Below are 23,455 nucleotides of genomic sequence, written 5' to 3' on the forward strand. Positions count from 1 at the left end.
TGGTTATCTTGTACCCACACTTCTCCACTAATAGAACAATAAGCACAACCAATGGCAACACCAACTTCTTTCCTAATGGTTCAACTCCCCTCCCCATACTTCACAAGAACATGTAACTCACACTAAGGTACCTGAGCACCATTCTCTATGCTCCGAGAGGTAAGCAAACATGACCAGCGTCTATAAATACTTTGGTCATCATATAAGAAAGGTCAGACAATTTGATACATGAGTTGAAACCATTCAATAATTTCAGGAACCACAATTAACCATTCCACAATTTAACATGCTTCACACACAAAAACACAATACATTCACATATATACACTCCCTATAACTTCATTCTATTTTATTTTCCTGCATATTATTTTCTTCTCCTACATTTACTAACTTAAAAATTGAAGCATCTCTTATTTCAAAATCAGTCAACAACTTAGAATGAAACCATGAAAAACTCAATTCATATATGAAGTTTTCACGGCTTCATCAATCATCTCTACAAACATACACTAGTTGCTTGATGACAAAGCATCTCACAAATATCATTGTGGCTAAAATGTATATAAAGGTTCAAACTTGAGATTTTTAAAAAAATAGAGAGTCAATAATACCTATTGAACTAAAATAATGATAGATTTAAATTGCTTGTATCCAATAACGAAGTGAAATTTTGTTGCAATTATTTAATAGTTAAATAGGTATTTTAAGTAAAATGTTATTGCAAGTGCATGTTATGACATTTAAAGCGATTGTTTTTATTATATATGTTCAACGGAATTTATTTTACTTTAAAAATAAGTATATAAATTTACTAAAAAATATGATATATAATTAGCTTAACTGACATTGAATTTACAATAATTTGTTTCAAATGTCATTAAAATTTAATGACATTTGAAACAAATGCCTTTATATCTAATATTCTTAATAATATACAACAATTACCACTAATTAAGAAAATTGTGACTAAAGTATATATTAACAATAACAATTATGAATGTTATTATAATTTATATAACATTTATTTTAGCAAATCTTTAAGATAATATCATTAAAAAATAAGTTTTTTAGATAATGCTAAAACCTATTTGCTCAACAAATAGAAAAACTCTGAGATCGTGGTACCATATATCATTCACAAATAATTTTGCTGTTCTTCTTTTAATTATGGCATGGGAATCTCAGGTAAATACTTCGCCAAAAAAACCTGCCGGATAACGGGGGGGTGCTGGAATGTCTCCTTCCCATTTTTGTTTTGGTTCTCGCCCTCGACTCAAGGGCTGTCACTTCTCAGTAATAATGGTGATGTTGGCTTGTCAAGAGCCCGTATGGTTCCCATCAAGCTACAAAACCATCGCTCATTACCACTCGGTTGCTCTATAACAGCTCAGGTAGGAGTCATGAGGGCCTGAAATCTGAGGTTGACCCACCAGCAAACGTACGATGCTGGCAATAATAGTCAATCCACACGTTTCCTATCATTGGTCGAGCTCCAAGTTGCAATTGCTCTAGAGAAGGCCTTCAACAAGACAAGACAAGACATACAAGCACGACTATGTATATTAATTGTTCGTTACTGCTAGCATTCTTCTGCGTATAACATCCACTTAAATATTACACGTCTTTTTGTTTCCCCTAACACAGTCTTGCAACTAGTTTTATTCAAAATGGTCCCTGTAAAAGTCACTGATTATTACAATAAGCAATGAAGGTAAAGCTTTGGAGTCTTGCGCCAGACCGAAGCTGAGAATTCATTGAAATCAACAAGCTATTATCAAAATAATCACACCATGATTACTTTAGTTTATAAGCAAACTTCTTGGCAATGATATGGCCAATATGTTTTTATTAGGCTCCTTGCTGCCCGGACGTACGTGCACCTTATGCATCCATGCCGGTGTCGTTGAGTGTTAGACCAGACTGGGTGTGAGGGAGATGAGCCCACTGAAATGAAACAAACAGAATTGATAGAAGAGATAAATTAAATGTTATTCAATGGCTAACTTCTTATTAATTCCAAAGATAATTCGGAAATCTTTGCATGATGAACCCTAAACATGGAAGATCTTCTTAAATTCCAGCAACATAGCTAGCACTAGATATCTCAAACAGTTATTGAAACACGCACACATAAGTATATTCCTCTACATATATATCCACTAAAACAAACATGGCTAGCTAGATTTTCATTAGGTTAATTATCCCAGCGTTCAAGAATTCATGGGTGAAGACTGAAAGATCAACCCTAGAAATTTAAAGAAAAAAGAAAATCAATATTGTTGCAACTTACGTTCTTGGCTGCATTGCTGAAAGCTTCTCTGTGGCTAATCTCAGGATTTTTTTCTTTTATCCTTCTAATCTCTTCTCTAAACAGACAAAGATTCAAGGATTAGTAAAAACGCATAAAAGTGGCAATCAAAATGGGAAGCTAAACTACGAATACTCACTTAATAAATCGGTTGTATGCTGAAGGAGACCGTTGTTGTTTCTTCCCCGTTGCAGCTTTAATTCATTTCAATTAAACACTACAATATTAAGCATTTATGCAAACTAAAATTTTAAGATTCTATAATATTCTCTCAACATGTAAACTAATTAATGACATGTATTTATACAACTTTTTTATATTTGCGTTGTTTTGTAGCGTTTTATTACTATTTAAGAACAGAAGAATCAGAGATAATAAAGATATATTTTTTATTTTAAAAATAAAAAAATTCATTCCGAAATTGTCATAGATTTATTTTGTTTTTGTTTCTGTCTCTTAAACAACTAACAATATATAAACGACTCCATGTATATATATCACCCTCTGGTTAACAGGGACAGCTAGGGCTAGGGATTCCACACACCCACAAACAAATTAAGGGAGAGATATAGTACCATGCACTGCTACTGTTCTGCCGGGCTGTTCATTCTGCGAAGGTTCCAATGCAGAAACCTTATTGCCCGAGGAAGAAGACTGGGAACCCTCGCTTAAATCTTGATAAAGCAAGTTTTGTTTCTGCAAAATTCGTAAATCAATAAATGCCAAGAGATATATATTATGTTCAATACAATTATAATATACCCCTGTTCTTCCTTTCCTTTTTTTACTGTACAATTATAATATTGTATATAAATAGCTGGCCTAAATTAAGCAGCTTTTTCCCTTCAAATTCAGCAATAATCTTCTCAATTATATAATCTCACATGAGAATTTTGAGGATGAGAAGTCTGTAGCAAAGATCCAGTATTCAAAGACAGCAAATTAGCACAACGTCCACACCTAACAGTCACAGTATTCAGCAATATAGAATTGGCACTGCATGGAATATTAACCTGCAAAAGGATTATCCCAAAAAAAAAAACCCTCAAATTTTAAAATTATATAGACATCTTGTAAATGGAACTGAATAGATTATTAAAAACAGAAATTTCTATATGAGCTTTCAAATTTATATGCATATATATAGTAAAATCTCTCTTTTTCTATGGGAACACTGAGAATAAATCTATAAAACTAGAAGTGCATAAAATTGATCTCAAAGGAAGAAGAAGATAAGAATTTGATGAAGATGAACAAATTTTCTAATTTCATATCCTTTTGTCTTGGACAACAGGGAGAAGGAGGTTTACTTGATAATGTAGACTAAAATTAGCACTACTGATGTTTCACAATTAGTATGACAATTCCAATATTTCAGTGCGTCTGACACTGTACGCATCCAGTGAAACTTTAAAATTGGAGAGAGAGAGAGAGAGAGAGAGAGGAAAATGACATGACATGAACAGAAAACACCAAGCAGCAATCAGGGCTCTGAAACATGGTTATGAATAAAGAGAAAATGGATCTATGAGCAGATCAGTCTGCTTTTGTTGCAGTCAGTCATGAAATCTACACCGCTGATTAATTTCCTTAAAGTGAAACATAATATGTGCAGTGAATGCAAGTTTTTTCTTGATAAAACTTATCTGTTTATATGAAGCTTATTTGTAAATTTATGAAGAAACGAACTTGTGCATTTAAGGATTATTTTATGTTGAGAAAATAAGGTTTTCAACAATGGATGACAAAAAAATAAAAAAAAATACAAACATTAAAAAAACAAAATCTCCGCCACCAAATTAAAGTCTAAATTTCGAGGCACACTTCACAGCATACGCTGTTGGTCTCTGTGCCTCCTGGGCCTTCCAGGAGTAGAGACAAGTTTTTTTTTTTACTTCTCTAAAGCAGTTTTGCTTGTTTTAGGGATAAATCAGCAGATCTTTTAATGGGGAAAAAAAGTTGAATTACACAAGGGATATAACTTTGATCTTCTTAAAAATATATATAGACACACACACACGCTTTCAAATCTTACCCTTGTTATCAAATACTAATAAAAACAAACAGTAATGATGGCATGATGAATTGCTGGAGAGCAGCAGTATTCCTTGGCAAGAAAGGGCTCTTGAAAGAAACCCTAGCTTCCTGACACATCTGGCCATAGACATGGCTTTTACCTTCCAGTATACTGAGGGTGTATGTTTCGGTAAAAGTATCTAGGTGCTATAAACAAATATAAACTAGATCATAAGAAATAAGTATGATGATAATATGCTCAATGACCGTGGATCTTTCCATCAAAAAGAACAAAAGGAAAGACCATGGATCGAGCAAATTAGCTTAAGATAAATAAATAAAAGTTCCTTCTGTTTCTGATGGATCGAGAAAACAAAACAAGATCCTTAAAACAAAACAAGTTAAGAAGATGGGTTTTCTTTATGGATGTGATATATTTCTTTTTCTGCGCAGAATCAAAGAAATAGACCCAGTATGTTTGAACCAAAACCCTAGCATACAAAATGTATAAAAAAAAATTAAAGCACTCCTTGAAAAAGCATTTTGAGCGATTCTCTTCAACAAATTAACTTGAAAGATGACTCAAATACATGAAGTTGAGCTTTTAAAGATTAACAACAAGCTGAGAGTTGATGAAAAGATCCGTGAACCAAGCTAGCTAGCTAGCTAGCTAGATAGATTCTTGATCAGTGAAGCACGCAAAGGGAGAGTACTGAGAGATTAGAGAGGCACATATACCACTAAAATGGTGTTGCAGAAGTTGCAGTGAACATAGCAAACACGTTCAGAAGCAATGTCTAGAGACATTCTAGGACAGAATTGCAAATGATGATCACCAGATAGGAGAGAATCTTGTGATGAAAAAGTAAAATGACAGCTTGAGGAGTTAATATAGAGAGATATTGGAAAATGAAGCAGGACTAGTTTATAAAGAAAACAAGCCACTCTTTTAGATACATGGAGATATTTACTTTCTTTCTTTTGTTTTTTGCTGTGTGATTGGTAGTGAGGTAATGCCTGCTATTAGACGTCATTCTTAGCATTAAAGTTCTGTAACAAAGTCACTCCAATTATTTGCGATGGGTGGCAGAAGTACTGCCAAGATTTGGAGTTTTTTTTTTTAAAAAAAAAAATACAAGTACAAAAATATTTAGTAAAATAGTAAAATTTATGTGCTAGAATAACTCAACTCAATTTATAGGTATTAATTGCATTTGAGTTTCTGTTCTAGTGGGACTTGTTATCTTATTTTTCTTTTGTATTTGGGTTATATTGTTTATGTTTGTTATTTTCGCGGTATCTTATCTATTTACTAGATTTGTAAGGTATTTAATAGGTCCGAAGATTAGTCATGGTACTCGTAAGCTGACCTAACTACCCCGGGTTATATATATAAAAAAAATTATAGGTATTAATTTAAAAAAATGACTGCTATACTTGAATTTAATGGAGACAACCCTATGTAAGCATTAAATTCAAATTTTAAACCCTAACTGGAAATCAAATCAAATCTGACATAAAATGTGTTAAATGTATATTCATGACCAGATAGACAAGAAAAAGCTTACGAAGAAATTCATACACGTCAACACATGCGTGTAGTCTAATAAATATAGTCATAAGTACTGTATATCCAACCTTTAGATTAAATTTAAATTTAATTAATTAAGAGGTTGTACAAGTTCAGTTCTATAAGGAGGTCATTATTGTAACCATCTGAGACTTGTAAAACCTTCCAATTAAACCCAGAAGATATAATTTTTTTTTATAAAAAAATACTTTCCTATTTAATTTTGAATTTCACTTCCATAAATTTGAAAAGTGCTAACATAATATAATTGAGACCTACCTATTTATCCATCATTTATTCAACTCAAACTTATTAAATCTAAATTAATATCTTTTAATTATTACCAATTCCATAAAAAAATCATTAGTTTTTCTCTAAATTTCTAACTTAAATATAAAATTGATAAAAAATAATTGACACCCATTAAATTACCAATCATTTATTCAATTCAAATTTACTAAACCTTAATTAATACCTTTTAATTATTACCGATTAAAAAAAAATCAATTTTCCCTAAATTTTCAACGTAACTATAAAATTGACAAAAATAATTGACACCCATTAAATTACTCATCATTTCTTCAATTCAAACACATTTAAGTTACAAAATCACATTTAATTTCATCAGGTAAAAAATTAAATTCATTCCCCCCAAATCTCAAACAAACTCTAAAACACAAATCATACATTAATACAATAAAATTATCATTATAAAACAAGTAAAATACTTAAATGTACAAGCAAACCACAACTACTACAAACAAACTTCAATAAATTAACTTAAAACATAAGTAGATTACAACAAAAATGGATATGTTTGCTTACTTGGTGGAGTGAAGCTTGATAAAAAAAATGAAACAAAGGGAGGGAAGCTGACACTACTAGATAGAGGTTGGTCAACGCCGATAGGTTGGGTAGCTGAATTCAGGGGGGGGGTCTGCTGGAATTGATAAAATAGAAGAGAGAGGGTTGTTGTGATTTTAATTGAATAAAGAAGAAGAGATGGGGAGAGTAGAGGGACTTTTAGGTTTTAATTTATTTTAAAATCATCCATGAAATTTTCATCTGTAATCATGTTGGCAATTTAACATGTCAACACTGCCGATGGAATTGCTGATGAATTTTTTTTATCCTATCGTTGTTTCCATCGAAAATTACTTATGGAAATTTTCTATCTTAATTTTTATTAGTAAACAGCAACAAAATATTATTCGTCAATGTTTCTATTGCTTTTTTTGAACTTTCTAGTAGTATTTTATTACCTTTTCTACTTAGCTTTGGATTCTTTTAGTTATGTTAGTTTTTACCTCTATATAAATATTTGGTGTGTTGTATTTTTCATCAAATTATTGAATTGCATACTTTTAAAAAAATATCAGAGTTTTCTTGATATGGTCAGGCTAACAGAAACAGAAGATTCTGAGTAGTCAGATAGAGATCTGCCATAAAAAAAAATTATGTGGATAGCCTAGTAGATGATTTGTATAGACCAATGGGATATGGCTAGGTCTAAAAAGAGTTTCGATCGTGCTAGACCAACAAAATAGCATTAAAAGATCATAACTTTCGATCCGACCATTGGATTAGACTCAATTTTTTCAAGGATATTTTTAGGCCTAATTTTAAAGGAGGTCCAACTTGTTGAAACTAGTTGAGCTTCGTAAGACCCTCAAATTACACCCCGAAAATGTTATTTGAGCTAATTTTGTTATTTTTTTGGATTTTTTTTAATTTTATATATTTTTTGGATTTTTTGTTTTCTTTCCTTTTGACTTTAAGATTCTAATTTTATTACTATGTTAAGGTTGTTTTTTTTACTTAAAGGATGGTAGAATCTTACATAGAGGCAAAACTTATTAGATTTTATTTCAAAAATAAAACTACAACTTAGGATTTTTTGTGTGATAACTTTATTTTGGTCAATTCTTTGTCCTTCTATGATTGTTGTTATCCTTATTATGCTTCCATCTGCATCATTTCTCTACATATTTATCTACAATTTAGGACTGCAACCTTATAGCTTGAGTACTCTAATTTTTATCCATGATATATTTTATGTCAAAAACCCCGAATCCAAACTTCAAACCCTAAATAAACCCCAAAGTCCAAACCAAAATCACAAGTCCAAACCTTATTATTGTTGTTATCCTTATTATGCTTCCTTCTATGATTTCTCAACGTTTTAAATACAAAGTTTTAGTTATTCGGAACATTGCAATCAATAAGTTGTGTTTTTCAAAGAACTCAACCTTTATATTTTTTAAAAAAGTTTTTTTTCTGAATAACCTATAGACGACACTATTTTCAACAACGTAACTCTTTAACTGTATTATTTCTCCAAATATGTTTTTTTTATTTTTTTCTAGTTTGTCAAAAACCATTGCATGTCCTAATTTTAGAAAAACTCACAAATTTGTAGTTTTATGATTTGATGTGGAAAAAAAAGGAGCTTTGGGATTTGAAGATAGTCATGTTAAAAATAAATTGATATTAGTCTAGATCTTGGATCAATCTAGTTGACAAATGGATGTATCCATCATCACGTTAACAAGGTAGAGAACTCCAACTCTAAGAGCAAATGGCAAAAATTTGACTTGAAAAATATTTTACATGTATAATATTTTTAATGGTGGTGGTGGTGGAGGAGATGATGATGAGGTGGTCATGGTGGTGGTAGTAGAGAAATTGGTGGTGAGATGACAATAGTAATGATGAGATTATCACGATGATGGTGAAAAAAAAATGATTGTGAAGAAAGTAGTGGTGAAATAGTGGTGGTTATAGTGATGATGATATTAAGACAGTGCTAGTGGTGAGATAATCGCGGTGATGTAAGAGAAGATGGTAATGATGGTGGTGAGATAAAAATAGCGGTTGAAATAATTCAATGATATTATAAATGGATTATTGCTAGTAAAATATTTTATGAAATTTTACGAGTTTAAAATATTTTCCGACAAATAAACCAAATTCAATTAAATTTAAAAATTGATTATAAAATATTTTTTATCAATTAATTTTTCTATAAAATATTTTACAAAAAAACAAAAACATTTTCCAATAAAATATTTCACTCAAAACAAACCACATTTCAAGTTAAGTAAATGAATACTTGCTTGACTTGGAATCGTTTATCCCGCACTAACGTAAAGTCATCAAATTCTGCTCACACTACCAATGGACGAGAATGATGAAGAAAGAAAAACCCATCTTGTTGCATCGCCAAGAACTCAGTTCGATCGCCTTCCAAAATTACAAGTCGATCTGCAAGGAGTGCGATCGGGCAGACATGACAGGCTATTATTGTCAAACAAATTTGCGATATCTGAAAAATCATAGCTCAAAACAGATGGTGAAAGAATCTATAACTCTAACCAAGCAACATCAATTTCCCATGTATTACCCTGAGTAATCACTGTATCTTTTATATACACATTCAAGGAAAGGGCACCTTAACTTTGACAAAAAATGGTTGGACATTTCTCAAAAATCCTGTATGAAGCATCTATACACGGTAAATAAAAAGTGTATGATCAATTTGTAACAAATTTTCTTTCACTGACGCCCCCTGAAAAATGTACAGCAAATCCTCCCCTGTACTTCCTGTGTGTTCCCTCCAATTCATAATTGTTTCCTGCTGCTACAGAGGAAGCTGTCTCTAAATGATAATGCAGGTCTTGACCCTGTCAAGAGATTGTGCCAAATATTTATATGAAGATGTTTAAGTAACTCTCCTGTAGAAAAGTACGTAAGCAGCAGATGTTTTGATATTATCGAACTCGTCCCATTTGTGATACCCAAGCTGCACAAGAACAATAATAATTTTAGACTACACGTACTTGAAGACAAGAAAATATAGAAAATCTTCCTGGAGTATATGATGGTGACCACAGAAATACAGAGATTTGTGTTTCAGATTTGGGAACATCCCACAAAATTGTGTTGCTGTCTTTTGTTTTAACTTCCGCATGAGCAAAACATAGCTAGATACATCTCCCCCTCTTTTCCTTCCTTACAATTCAATTCTACAAGCACTAGCTTCCGTCCTTCTCTAAACAAACAAAGAGAAGCTGTTTGACTCGCATTGATCCCCTGCTGAAAAATTCATGACAGTGGGAAGGTAAATCCTCCCTTCTCATCGATCCCTTTCCCTTCCCAGCCATACTAGAGTCCAAAACAACTGAAAGGAAATAGGATAAGGAGTGTGTAACATCAGATTTCACATCACTATAACATCTCTCTCTTGGGTGGGTTGAAGAGGAGAAAATTATCAGTTGGTGTCTAGGAAGCCCAATAAGAATTCACCCGTTCTATTTCACAGCTTTTGACTCACTTGTTATTATAATATATCGAATGCATGGCATGCACAGCTCGACACCCTGAAGGGGACATGCAGTGGTCAATTTTTATAATCAACGATTGCCCCACAAATGCATATGCTGATTTCTAAACAGTGCATGCCACCTAAAGATGATTACTCTGCAAATCCATCCAGCAAGTTCTATGACACCTTGGAGAACTTCAAAATTCATTCTAAGTTGACGAGAAACACTATTATCAAAAAATCCTAGATTGATGAAGCCAGCCCAGATGAATAACATGCATCAATAAAAACGAATATTTCCTAGCTCTGTCTAAATGTGCGCGCGTGCAGGTGTCCCTCTGTGGAATGGTTCTATCTGCAGTCTCTTGACCAAAGGCAATAAAAGAAAATGCATAGATAGAATGAACACCACTTGCATCAATAAATGCATGATGCATCGTAGTGACCACATCCCATGCCTTCATGATGATTACTTGTTGCATACAACACATAATGATTGGAAAACTGGCTGTCCTTCTGGGAAATGTAGGTTGACAGTTCAAAATCATCGATTGGGAAGTCCTCCAAGTTGAGAAGGCATGTATCATACTTCTCAATCGTGTTTTCTGACCAAGTTACATAGACCTCCAAGTCATCGTTAAATTTTGGGACTGGTAATGGATCATTCATCTTCATCTCTGTTGATCTCAATCCATCTTTCAAATAGAATCGAAAATCAGAACTGGAACACTGGTCATCCTCTGTTCCAGTGTCCAAGCCTGTATAGATTGTGGGGCTAAGGACATTCTCCATTGTAGAATCTTCACTAGTTGTAATCCCCACATCATCATAGTCATCGCATGCATCTTCAGCAGGCATAAGAAGTGGACTGTGTAATTTCAGATACAGTTTATGGAGATCAAATCCAGTAGAAAGATCCTCTAACCTTGCTACAAACGGAATGCCAAACAGTTTCAAATTTGGTATTGCTCTCTCAAATTCACAAGGCCTGAACACCAATTAATAGAATAAATCAGTATATAGCAAAAATTGAGATTATTGCACCAAACTCGAAGGAAATTAAATATCATCATAAGTAAAAAGAGTAGAAGAAAGCCAACCAAGTGACCTGACCATGAGTATAAATAAGCTCACCTTTCCACTCTTTCGTGCATAAAGACAACTAAGAGTGAATTCTGGTTATCTTTTGGTAACCGATAAGCAACAAGTTTGTCTTCGTCTCTGATCAAGGCTACCGAGTCAGATGGCTTAGTCGTGGGACGAAAAATTTTGTTCTTGTATATCTACATCATCAGAAATTCAGAGTTCAAGAAATTTTCATAAACATAAATGCATGTTAAAATTTTGACTAATGCACGACTCCTATCTGATCCTGAACTCACCTATATATTTTTATTAAAACAAACAAATACCACAAATTAGATGTTCAAAATAAATTTGTTCTGATGAAATTAAGCACCAATGCCTTTGACAGGAGCAACTAACAACCCGTGTAATGAAAACCAGATAAAACGCAGCATACCTCAACCACCATCAGCATTTCATCAATATCTCTCGAAGAACACGCAATGCTCAAGGCCCCAATGAGATCCTTTAGCCTCCCACATTTGGGCACAGTTACAGTAATAGGGGATGGTAAATTCCTCCCATCAGTGCTCAAAACAGTCAAAGTCATAGTCCGCATTGTTGTTGAAGGTAACGGCAGTGATAAGTACATAAATGGATCATATGTGACAGACTTCTTGTTGCAAGCAGGGCAAACCAGTGTTGACTGATACTGACCCTATAATGACAGCAGAAATAACAAATACATTAATTGCTATATATGGCTTAGCTTTAAACAATTCAAATCTTCATGAAGTCCATCCAACAAAAATGAAAGAAACTCCTGCAGTATAAACGTGTATTAAAAGTCATTACCGAATGTGCCAAGGAGGATAAAAGGCTATTTCTGTTTCGTAGCAAGCAACAAGACAGAAACTTATCACATGCAGGAGATAGAATTGGAGGGACTAAAAAAGCATTAGAATCAAAAGTTATACTAACTTGAGAATCATGCTGGTTGTAGCCGATAAATTGAGGAGAAAAATCTGCTAGTTTTCGCTTGAATATTGCAGGAGCCACCGGCGTCCTTCCTGGTGTCCATAGCTTACTTAACAAATCCCCAAATGCTAAAGCAAGCTCTCCCTAGACAAACAAAAATTTATTTACAAAGGCTTGCCTGCGCAAAGGAAGCCAAAAGTTACTACAAGAAGATCAATTAATATAAAAGACCATTCACAAACCTTCGTTCCTATTGGATTTTCCTGATTTATCTCTTTTCTATAGTCCCCAAGGAAACAGTCAACTAGCTTTGGGGAGTGTGCCAAGCACTGAATTGCACTGTTCATGAAACATGTATTCCCAAGATTCTGCAATCCCCTCAAACCCAAGTAACCAACTCCCCTAAGACCACCCCCAGATCGTGAGGAGTTCCTTGGTGTCGAACATGATTAGTGCACCCATTCATTTTAACAGAACCAGCACCAAAAGAAGTCCCCATCCCCACCATCTCATCAAACTTTTCATCTCTAGCAGTCATAGAATCTTAAAATTCATAGGCTTGCAATTCAAGTGCAATCTGCATGCAACATAAGATAAAATAACTACACTATACACTGCAATAAGCAAAATTGTACATCAATACTTAAAAAGCAGTCATGGATAACATTGCCTAAGAGCCTCAACAACAGTAACAAAATGTAAGATAAACAAATAAACAAATCAGTCACCTCTTTGCCATGTTCTCCCAGGATATCATTTGGCAGGTTGATCCTATTATCCATGAGAAATTGGATTGTCTGCCCTGAGAAGTCCCATATATGCAACTGTACAAGAGGTGAACTGAATCATGAAAGACTTCTTCCCAAAATAAAATCTGTATTTCTTACTGAGATAACAAAAGTTCATAAAAAACTAACCAGTTTAGACTTGGGAACAAAAATATTGCAAGCTCTCCTGTAAGAGGAAATCAGATTGTCCTGGAAATTTCAGTCTATTGTCAAATATGGAATCATAGAGAAGATTTATTAAAAGAAGGCTCTTGTAGCTTCAGTTCTGTGCTGTGAGAAATATATGCACATTGTAATATAATTAAGTTAACTGGATTATCATGGTGGGTAGGACTCATGAGTTTTAATTACATTTAACGAACTTAAAGTATGTGATTGTGTATGCTGTAAGAAAACAAATATTGTATGACATGCAGGCACATAAAGTCTAACCAAACTGATCAATCTCAAGACTGGGCTTGACTTCATCTCAATACGGACGTTACCTGGTCCCGTAACCTGGCCCAAACCAGGTTCGACCACCATGGCACTCAGCTGTTGAAAGCAATGCATTCAAGAAGGGATTTGACTAAAACTGTTAAACATTCAGTATTGAAGCAAATACACTTGGTTCATAAGCCTTGTTCTGCACAACTATAAAGAAAGAAGGGAAGAAGAAGAAAAGGAAAAAGGAAATTGACCTTTGAGCTGATCTCCACTACCAAAGAATTTGTTTCCCTGGAAGGTGAAAGCCTCATTTGTATAGAAAACACATCTTGGGAGCAATAAAAGAGACACTATCATCCTTCATTACTCCTTTAGAATCATTATGTCTGTGGATGTACAACAGTAGTAGAAATCCCGACCCTTTCCTCTTCTTCTCATGTTCTTTCTTCCAGCTAGCAATCAAAGAAACAGATCGATTCACTTGGGAAAATCATCAATAATCTCAGTAACCACAGTCATAGAGAGGGAGTCACAGACTTTAATCTTCTCCCTCTATTCTTCATAACAGGTAATTTTTCCTTTCATTTCAGTTGTATCAGTTACAGAAATTTTTCTGAGGAGTTTTTCTGGCAATGATAATGATCAACTTTATAGTGTACACATGAATCAAAAGAAAGATACCTTTTAGAAATATTGTCTGCATCAAAATCCTTATGAGATCAAAGGATCTGGTTTAAAATAATTTAGATTAGACTCAATGCTTGGTGGTCTATGAAAACACTACAGTACACATGATTGTGGGACGTTGTGTTTTTTATGGATGATGTGTTTTTCGCCGACTAGTTAATTATTTAGATGAATTTTCTGGCTAAATTGAGAATAGCTTGCGTGCTCTAAAAAAAATTAAAATATGTGACGCATTAAGGAAATAGTTATACAATGCATGAATAATATACATAAAAATTAAAACATGTAAACAATATTTACAAATGGTATGTTGAAAATAAATCCAGACCAAATAATTTAAAACACAACAATGATTAAAAAAAAAAAAAAAGCTTAGTCCACGAGTATCTTCGGTGAAGTTGCTATCCTGTCATACATGTAAGGCATGATGGCAATCATCCTTCCAGATCAGGATCTTTACGGTGATGAGTGAAATAAAAATAACAAGGAATTTTTATTTAATATCAGTAAAAAAATATAGAGTCTTCGTATAGTATTTTAATCACTAGAATCTCTAACTGGTCTCATAGTCTAGATAAGAGGAACAAGTTGTGTATAGAAAGGATATATTACATCTAGTACAATCTATTCAAAGTAAACTGCATTGTTTATTTATCTGATATAAACTAAGATGTTGTATTTTCTAGCTAACCGTTGATTTGTCTAAGGTTTTTTTAAAAAGTCTTCATCGATAAGAAAGTTATTATCTTATCATGTTAAAATATAATCATTTTCATGTCAAAACATATTTTTTGTGTTTTTATTTTAATATTAGTAATACATTTTATGTATATATTCGTAATTCTTGATATTCGAACAAACAAAATATTATTTTTGATATTTTTTACATGTAGGCTAAGTTCTCATGAATTTTATAAACTGATTATTAAATCAAAAAAATACATACAAAGATACGAAGAAACTGTTTTTCTTAAATTTTTGTATTTAAATATGCTAAATCATGCAATGTGTTTTTTTATTTTTATTATTTATGCTAAATCATGCCTTGTGTTTTAAATCATGCTAAATGCATGCTAGTTATGATGGAACCAGTGATGCTCATGGCGTGATACAGTGCAGAGCGGGGATGCTGGCTGTTGCACGGTTGCTGACGGTGGCCTTATTATTGGAGTTCACGGTGCCGTGTGAGGTCACTGGTGGCAACACTAACCAGTGTTCAGAGGGGAATTTATTTATTAAAAGATGGAAATCTCAAGTTTTTTTAATTTTTTTTTGTTAAAACAACAATTTAAGGTTCAAAAACTTGCAAAGTTATTTGTTCCCATCTAGCACTCCTCAACTTGGATGAAATTCCAGAGGGGAATGAAAGTCCCATAAAAAAATTTAACAGGGTTAAGATGTCATCAACATCCTTTTACCTTCCCTCATTTTCCTTCCCCTCCTCCGTTCACCTCCTTCATAGATAAATTTTTAGTGTAATCATGTTGTTTAGAACATCCTTGCAAGTATGACTACAGATTTATTAGGATCTTTTGGATCTCCATGGGATCGATGAACTCAGCACAAAGGTTGTTGGAACTCTAAATATACAAGTCAAGTTCTGTTGTTGGCCCTTAGTATTACTTCTGCTGGAGGACTGGTAGTCAAGTTTAATGGGCAAATGAGAGACCAGTTGTGCTGCGAGCAAACGTGAGAGCTGATCGATATCTGAAACTGTGAGAGAAGAAATTTGCTGTTAATTCTTGCAAATAAAAGACATAAATTTGGCATTTTATGATGTTGCTTCGATACCTTCTGCTCCATCTAGAATCGGTTGAGTTTCAAGTCCCCAGGGCCTAGCCAATTCAATAATGGACGTGAAGAATGTCATCGGCATTTCTATCATGCTGTCTTGCTCTGCCATTTTATTTCCTTGGAAAATCTTGGACGGATGCCATCTTGTGATGTCAGTTCACTTGACTATTAACAGAAACTTATAGGCAAGAACACTGTTCACTCTGGTGTTTTTTCATTTTTGTTCTCTGACTTTTTTTGGATGATTGCATTCTTTTGAACCAAATTGAAGCCCGATTGCTTTAAATTTATTGACCAGGGACAAGATTTAAAAAAGGAGTGAAAATAGGTGGATGTTTTGAAATTTGATTAAAAAGTACACTTTAGTCCTCATACTTTTCAATTTATAAACTTCTGGTCCCTCCATTTTTTTGAAAATTTAGTTTTGATTCAAAACTTTATTTTTTTTATTTTTTTAGTCCCTGGTTTGAAAAAAAAAGAAAAAATGGCTGGATTCTAGTGGTATAAAGAGAAAATATCGGTTAACACTGATTTTATTCATGAAAATTATTGATTTTAGTATCAATATATTTCATTCAATGAGAAGAGTTTATCATACGTGCTTCTTGCCCAAGTATCATATGTGCTTCTTGCCCTTAGCTTTTCATGAGACAAAGGATCCAAACTTGAAAACGTTTTTGGTTATGGTTTTTTATTCTTGGGTGATTTTTGGGTTGTTTGATGTCATATACAAGTTTATCAAGATGTTTAGAATATTTTATAGATATTTATGGTAAAAAAAAAAGGGTTGGAAATGTGTTTCTAGGTAAAAAAAAAAACAAGTCTTAATTTTTCAGCCATCACAATGATCAAAATCTGGTTTGTCTGCCTCATTAAAAAAAATAGATAGGCCTAGGTACGTGGGTTGCCCTCACCCCCCACACTTGGGCCTTTTTTTATTCTTTTTGTTAATTTTATTTTCAATTTGATCCTTCACATTTGGGTCTTTATTGATTTTTCTTACTTATTTTTTTTCAATTTTATCCTTTAATATTTTGTTAATTTTTAATTGGACAACGTAATTTGTTTCGATTTAATATTTATAGGTTTATCACAATCTCAAACAGACGCTTTAATATTTAGTTGGTTCTCAATTTCACGAGTTTTTGTTTTTCTTATTATATAGCTAAATAAAAAATATAAAAAAATTATTGAACTCGATTGAGTTTATGATCCAATCAAGAATTTAACTATTTAACTTCGGTTGGTTAGAGACCGGGGACTTAATTCTTTATTTTATTAGCACAATTAATTTTCAATTCACTTAATTAAATAGATGCATAAATTTTTAAAGTTACAATTCAGATTTTTTTATTGTCCAAAAACATGAATGAAATGCTGTTGTACTTATTTTTTTATGTTGAAAAACATTTTATTCGACCCATGAGGCGACAAAATCATCAAATAGCTAGTACAATCCTGTCATGTGAGACTATGGCTAGCTTGATTCCATTCATTTTGAGCAGCTTGTTCCAAAATTTTGTTGTGACCTTAGAGTTAGCGTGCGTATCATAAACAAATCTTTGATTGCTCCGGTGAATTGTTCTCGTCAATCTGCTATTTATATCTAATTTATGTCTGTATATCAAGATTTCAGAGCCCAGCCAGGTTGTACTGAATTGTCTCTAGCGTGGAGCACAGTTTGAGTTTCATGCTCTATAATAATAATGCTCCTCGCTAGATTCCATTTCCCTGCGGAAGCAACGATAAACCGTGGATTCATCTCCCTGTTATTTGTTCTTTCCTTTCGAAGGCCTCGCATCACTTTTCATTCTGTGCTCCAGTTTTCACTTTTGGACGGTTCTTCATAGCTTCAGTTAACAGCTTGATTAACATCTCAGAAAAACGTTCATGCTCCCACAGATTATCGTAGCAATCGCCGTTCCTCATGTCTAGTCACCGGCAGAAGCCTAGCGAGTATTGAGTCGAGTCCCTCGTTGGTGAGTCAAAGAGGGAAAACGAGTCGTGTCTTTTCTACCCCAAGAACACGCACAGACTAGCTACCAAGTAAGAACACTGTAATGGACTGCATAGTGCCTGATTTGAAAGAAATAGCAGGGAAAAGCTAAACCCACTGGCTTTAGTTTTTTTTCTGTCAATTTGTTGGAACTCTGATGAAACAAATGGTGCCCATTGGCTGACATATAATGCAGCAACTGAAGAAAAGTTTCGTTCAATGTGAAGGCACATGGGGCAAAGAGGAGGCAATTGCCACTTTATTTATTTATTTTTATACTTTTTATATTAAAATATTAATATAATAACCTATATCTTGCCAAAAAAAAAATAAACAAAAAAATAGAAAATAATGTGGCTAGAAAAAAAAAACCACAACTTATGTGTTTATATCTCAACATTTTTTATCTTCTTGTTATTTTATTTTTATTTTTTTCTTATTAATTTCTTTGCGTATTCTTTCAGGTAGTTTCTTTTTTTTTCTTTCTTGATTTATTTGTATTTATTAGATTTATATTATACTTATTTTTTGAAATTTCAGGATTGTAATGATTCTTGAATTTTTAGTGTAATTTTTTTTTAATTCTCTAAATAACAAATTTAGCTGGGGTTATTTCATTTTTTTTCTCTTTCAAGAAAAATTTGAGAATTTCATATCTAAGTTTTAATGGGTAGCTAACAAAAATAAAATTTTTAGGGCTTATATTTTTTAACTCAGAAACTAAGTAGTCTGCCAAACAAAAACTGTATGGATGACTTGTTATTTTTTAGACATAAATACAGAGTGCTTCAATATGTTTTGTTAGCAATTCTAAGATTATTTAATCACCTATTATTTCATTATTAATTAATTAGGGATTGAAAAATTAATTATCAAATTTATAAATAGAATTTAATAACTTGGATTGAAACTTTTTTTGGATTAATCTCTACTTTTTGTATTATCGCTATCAATTATTTATAAAAGAAAGCTACTAATTTAAAAATATAACATCAAAAATATAATTAATGATCTAAAAAATATTAATTACATATCTTAGTTTACATTGCTGCTAATGTTTTATATATAAAAAAACATTATTAAATTGGAAATCTGGTATAAAAATATCGGAATAAAATATTAATTATTATAATTTTTCTATATAAACCCTTAATGTAATATATTTTACCGCATTAGATTAGATGAAAAAAACTTTATGCTTAGCATATATTTAATATATAATTTTAATTTAAAATTTACTTTATTATCATCAAATAAAACAAATTATATTTATTTATAATTTATCTTTTTATTTAAAAAATTCTGGCTCGAACACCGGAAGGCACCATTCCATGGGATTCCTCCGTAATATCCCCCACCCGAGGATGAAAATTAAAGCGGAACATGTGGCCCTCACCTCCATCCTCCCACCAGCGAATGTCCTGTAATCATGGCTTCCATGCTAAGGTTTTTTTTTTTTAAAAAAAAAAAAAAAAAAAACCCTCCCTTCATTTTATTTTTTTTGCAACAAATATATTGGCCTTTATCTCTTCCATTAATTTGATTTAACATGCCCACAAGAAAATTGGGGAAATCCCCAACACCTTTGATAAACAATTACCTAAATATAATTCGATAATCAAACAAGATTAAACATTTGGATTAAAATGCTTTCATATTATGTGTATTATGAACAAGATTAAGAACATAATTCATGTATTATGTGTCATATCCAAGCCACTAAACTCAAATCGACTGTACATGTGGAGTGAGTGCTTAATCTAATTTTTTATTCATATATTTAAGTGTTAATGGATATAATTAAAAACCATGATAGCAACCTCACTTGATAATCTAATCTGTACTAACATTTTACCATATTAATATTTATTTTTTGTTTAAGCAGATATGTTTATAATCACACATGTAACTCCCATTTACGTGTGCGGTTCAAACGGATGTTTGCTAAAATTTATTTATTTTTAATATTTTTAAATTATTTTAATGTATATATGTAAAAAATAATAATTTTTAATATATTTTTTAAAAATATATATTTAAAAAAACAACTAATATTTTATTTCTAAACATGACCCAAGCTCCGGGGAGTTTATGTCTGGATTATCAATAATTTGATACAAAACACAAATTTCTCAGCCATTTAAAATTTCTTGATGGAAAGGAATTTGAGTCCGAACAACGTTTCCATGATATTTTTTAAAATCTTGATCTGATTTGATAAATTAATTTGAAAAAATTAAAAATCAAGATATAGATGTATTATCTCGATAAACCTGATCTAATTAATTTTTTAATCCATCAAGAATTATTTTTATAAAAAGACATAACATCATTGTTTCAATAAAAAAAAATCCGAATTAACCTACTGATGCAGCTCGTGATAGGGTCAATTTCAGACCAGACACGACAACCATATTCCGAGAGCTTTGGTTGAGTTGAAAGCTAGCTAGCGAGGTCGCACGTGCGTGGTTTTCAACTTGGCCAATGATGGAATATCCAGCCCGTCTGTTTTTTTTTTTGCCCCTCCATCGACTGTTTGTTTGTCGTTGTCGGGTCCCCTTCCAGCTGTGGTCTGCATCGCTTTCTTTTGTTTTGTGGCTGCCCCTCCACTTTGTCCCATTCCATGTGTCCTACTCTCCATTCTTCGGTGGTGCTACCTCCAATGTCCTTGATTCTTTTAGAAAGCGACGTGGTTTTGATATTCATGCCAGCAAACCTATTCTTTCACAATCATAATAATAAAAGACGTATTTTAATTCAAGCAACGGAATAAAAATATTATTTATATTTGGGATGCTGAGACAGTAATACCACTGTTTTTTAAAATATATTTTATTTAAAAATATATTAAAATAATATATTTTTATTTTTAAATATTTATTCTTAACATCATCGTATCAACACGATCTAAAAATATTAAAACAAAAATCTTTTTTTAAAAAAACTCTAACTGAAACACGGGTCTAGACCCATTTTTTCATGATATTAGAATTTGTTTGTTTTTGCGTTTCAAAAATATTTTTGAAAAAAATTAAATTTTTTTATTTTTTTTTAAATTGATATTTTTTTAGTATTTTCATGTGATTTTAAGTTGCTAGTATTAAAAATAATTTTTAAAAATTAAAAATTTATTATTTTAATATATTTTTAAATAAAAATTATTTAAAAAACAATTACAATAATACTCTTGAGCACCTCTTTCGTCTCATTGCCAGCACTTCTGGGTGCCTTTTCACTCGTTATAACCTACCTTTTTTGTCTAGACTAATATAAGATTTTCTTCGATTGCGCGCTTTAACAAACCTCAGTTTAAAGACAAGCGATATCTCACCAACTTATCCAAATATATAAATAATAATTAATTATGCGAGTGTATAACTGTTTTAGATTAATCTAAAATAACTTGGCAAATTATAATAAAGTCGCTATTGAAAAAGTGCAAGCGGCTGCGAGCTAGACCTTAGACAAACCAGATAATAAATACAATATAAATAGCTTCGTTATTTAGGAGGAAAACAATCCATGCATGGTTAGTTTCAAAAGACTACACTTTATAACAATCACGTGTTATCAAACTATGCATTATAAAAACCTAATTCTTGCTAGAAAAAATATAATCAAATTCAAGGTTTTTCCTTCCTTGTCCACTTAAAAATATGATCAACCAATCAACATGAGTTAAATATAAAAATTAAGTAAACAACTTTAAAGGGTATAGTTCAACTAGTCACGTCCTGAGTTTGCTTCCTAGAAGTCACCGGTTCGAGTTCCAAAAACCTCAGGACCACTAGAGGCTTATATGGTCGTTAACTTCAGGATCCGTAGAATTTTCTCCCTAGGAGTCATCAGTTCGAGTTCAAAAAACCTCAGGGCCACTGGACGCTTACATGGTCGTTAACTTTAGGGCTCGTGAGATTAGTCGAGGTACGCGCAAGCTAACCCAGATACCCATATTAATAAAAAAAAATTAAATAAACACAAAGCACAAGAAATTTTTACGTGGAAAACTCAATATAAAGAAAAATCAAGAGATTATAAACCATTCAAACTTTTTTACCAATTCAAATAATAGGAATATAAAGTTCTTCCCTAGTTTAGCTAGAGAATGTACATAAAATCACATCATTATAAAATTCTTCCCTAGTTCAGCTGGAAAATTCATGACAGTGGGGAGGTAAATCTTCCCTTCTCATCGATCCCTTTCCCTTCCCAACCATACTAGAGTCCAAAACAACTGAAAGGGAATAGGATAAGGAGTGTGTAACATCGGATTTCACATCACTAAGCATTGGTATACTGATAATGATAAAGTTATATGGTACTTAATTTTAGGGCTCGTGAGATTAATTAAGATGCGCGCAAGCTGGTCCGAACACTCACATTAAACTAAAAAAATTAATGCAATTATGCGAATATTTTTATTTTTATTTTTATGCACTGCACTGCCAAATTGTTTATTTGTATATCTTTTTCTCTGGAAAATTAAGGTGAAATGAATTACTCAAATGGATGTTCCTTGAGTATGTTTGTTTTTATATAAAAAGTTTTTAAAAGAATTTTTGAATTTTAAATTAATTTTTCTATAATATTGGATCATTTTGATATATTGATGTTAAAAATGAATCTTAAAAAATAAAAACAAATTATTTTAATATATTTCTAAATAAAAATAATTATTATTATAATTTAAAATAATATTTTAATAGTTAAATGTTTTCGGCACATTGATAACACATCATCTAAAGCACCCTTCAAACACAAATAATTTTTTTAATCAAAGACTGTAAAAATATTACCAATTTTTAGCATAAAAACACAACTCTACGCACTAATAAAGTTTAGGGCTATCACTTATTAGCGAGTAATCACCCATCCAACCAGAAACGTAAGCACTCAGGATTAACAATTTTACACGACATAAAACTCAACTCAACTCAACTCAACTCAACTCAACTCAACTCAGTAATGCTTATAATTACCGTATGTATACAAATCACTAGTTTTCTTAATTCATCTTCTTACTATGCTTTTTTAAAAAATATTTTTTTTTAATTTTATTTTTTAATATTAAATTTATTGAGAATTAAGTTTTATAATTTATTTTAATTTGCATTATATGAAGTCATTATGATTTCATGACCCGAGTCGCTGGTTAATTTTAGTTGACTCATATGTTTTTTGAGTTGTTTTTTTAATTGATCTTTTTTTAATTTCATTATTCAACATTATGTTGATTGAGAATTGAGTTTCATAATTTGTCGATTGTTTTTTACAAGATTATTTTGGTTTCATGACCTAGGTAACAGGTTTGATGAATTAACCCGAGTTGACTTAGATTTTTTTTGTCTTTTTTTAATTAATTTTTTTTCTTACAATTACATTATTCAAAATTGAATTGAGTGAGAGTTGACCTCCATGATATGTTTCAATTTGCTTTATATAATGTTATTATAGTCTGCCGTAGATTTGACAAATTTACTTTAATCTAGATCAATGCAACATG

At 32.0% G+C, this 23,455-nt stretch overlaps 2 protein-coding genes across 4 annotated transcripts; both read right to left on the reverse strand.

Annotated features, from left to right (window-relative positions):
• Positions 1-1,542: 1,542 nt before the first annotated feature.
• Positions 1,543-5,284, reverse strand: LOC7469930 (putative axial regulator YABBY 2). The gene is made up of 6 exons (XM_024587442.2): positions 5,063-5,284; positions 3,193-3,321; positions 2,884-3,004; positions 2,448-2,502; positions 2,291-2,366; positions 1,543-1,944 (listed from the first exon to the last, which is right to left on the reverse strand). Exons 1-6 carry the CDS (start codon positions 5,129-5,131, stop codon positions 1,882-1,884), a joined length of 513 nt encoding a protein of 170 aa, XP_024443210.1. The 5' UTR covers positions 5,132-5,284; the 3' UTR covers positions 1,543-1,881.
• Positions 5,285-9,748: 4,464 nt separating this feature from the next.
• On the reverse strand, positions 9,749-14,286 carry LOC7469931 (ubiquitin carboxyl-terminal hydrolase 8). Of its 3 annotated transcripts, none has more exons than XM_024587584.2 (8): positions 13,730-14,286; positions 13,179-13,238; positions 12,990-13,085; positions 12,504-12,838; positions 12,265-12,405; positions 11,741-12,001; positions 11,353-11,501; positions 9,749-11,206 (listed from the first exon to the last, which is right to left on the reverse strand). In XM_024587584.2, exons 4-8 carry the CDS (start codon positions 12,606-12,608, stop codon positions 10,636-10,638), a joined length of 1,227 nt encoding a protein of 408 aa, XP_024443352.1. In that variant the 5' UTR covers positions 12,609-12,838; positions 12,990-13,085; positions 13,179-13,238; positions 13,730-14,286; the 3' UTR covers positions 9,749-10,635. The 3 variants fall into 3 exon arrangements, with proteins under 3 accessions (XP_024443352.1, XP_052303830.1, XP_052303831.1); XM_052447871.1 differs by lacking the exon at positions 13,730-14,286 and having other exon boundaries at positions 10,930-11,063; positions 11,144-11,206; positions 13,179-13,705; XM_052447870.1 differs by lacking the exon at positions 13,730-14,286 and having other exon boundaries at positions 13,179-13,700.
• Positions 14,287-23,455: the final 9,169 nt, after the last annotated feature.

The sequence above is a fragment of the Populus trichocarpa genome, chromosome 16 (assembly GCF_000002775.5).
Source record: "Populus trichocarpa isolate Nisqually-1 chromosome 16, P.trichocarpa_v4.1, whole genome shotgun sequence".
Taxonomy (NCBI): Eukaryota; Viridiplantae; Streptophyta; class Magnoliopsida; order Malpighiales; family Salicaceae; genus Populus; species Populus trichocarpa.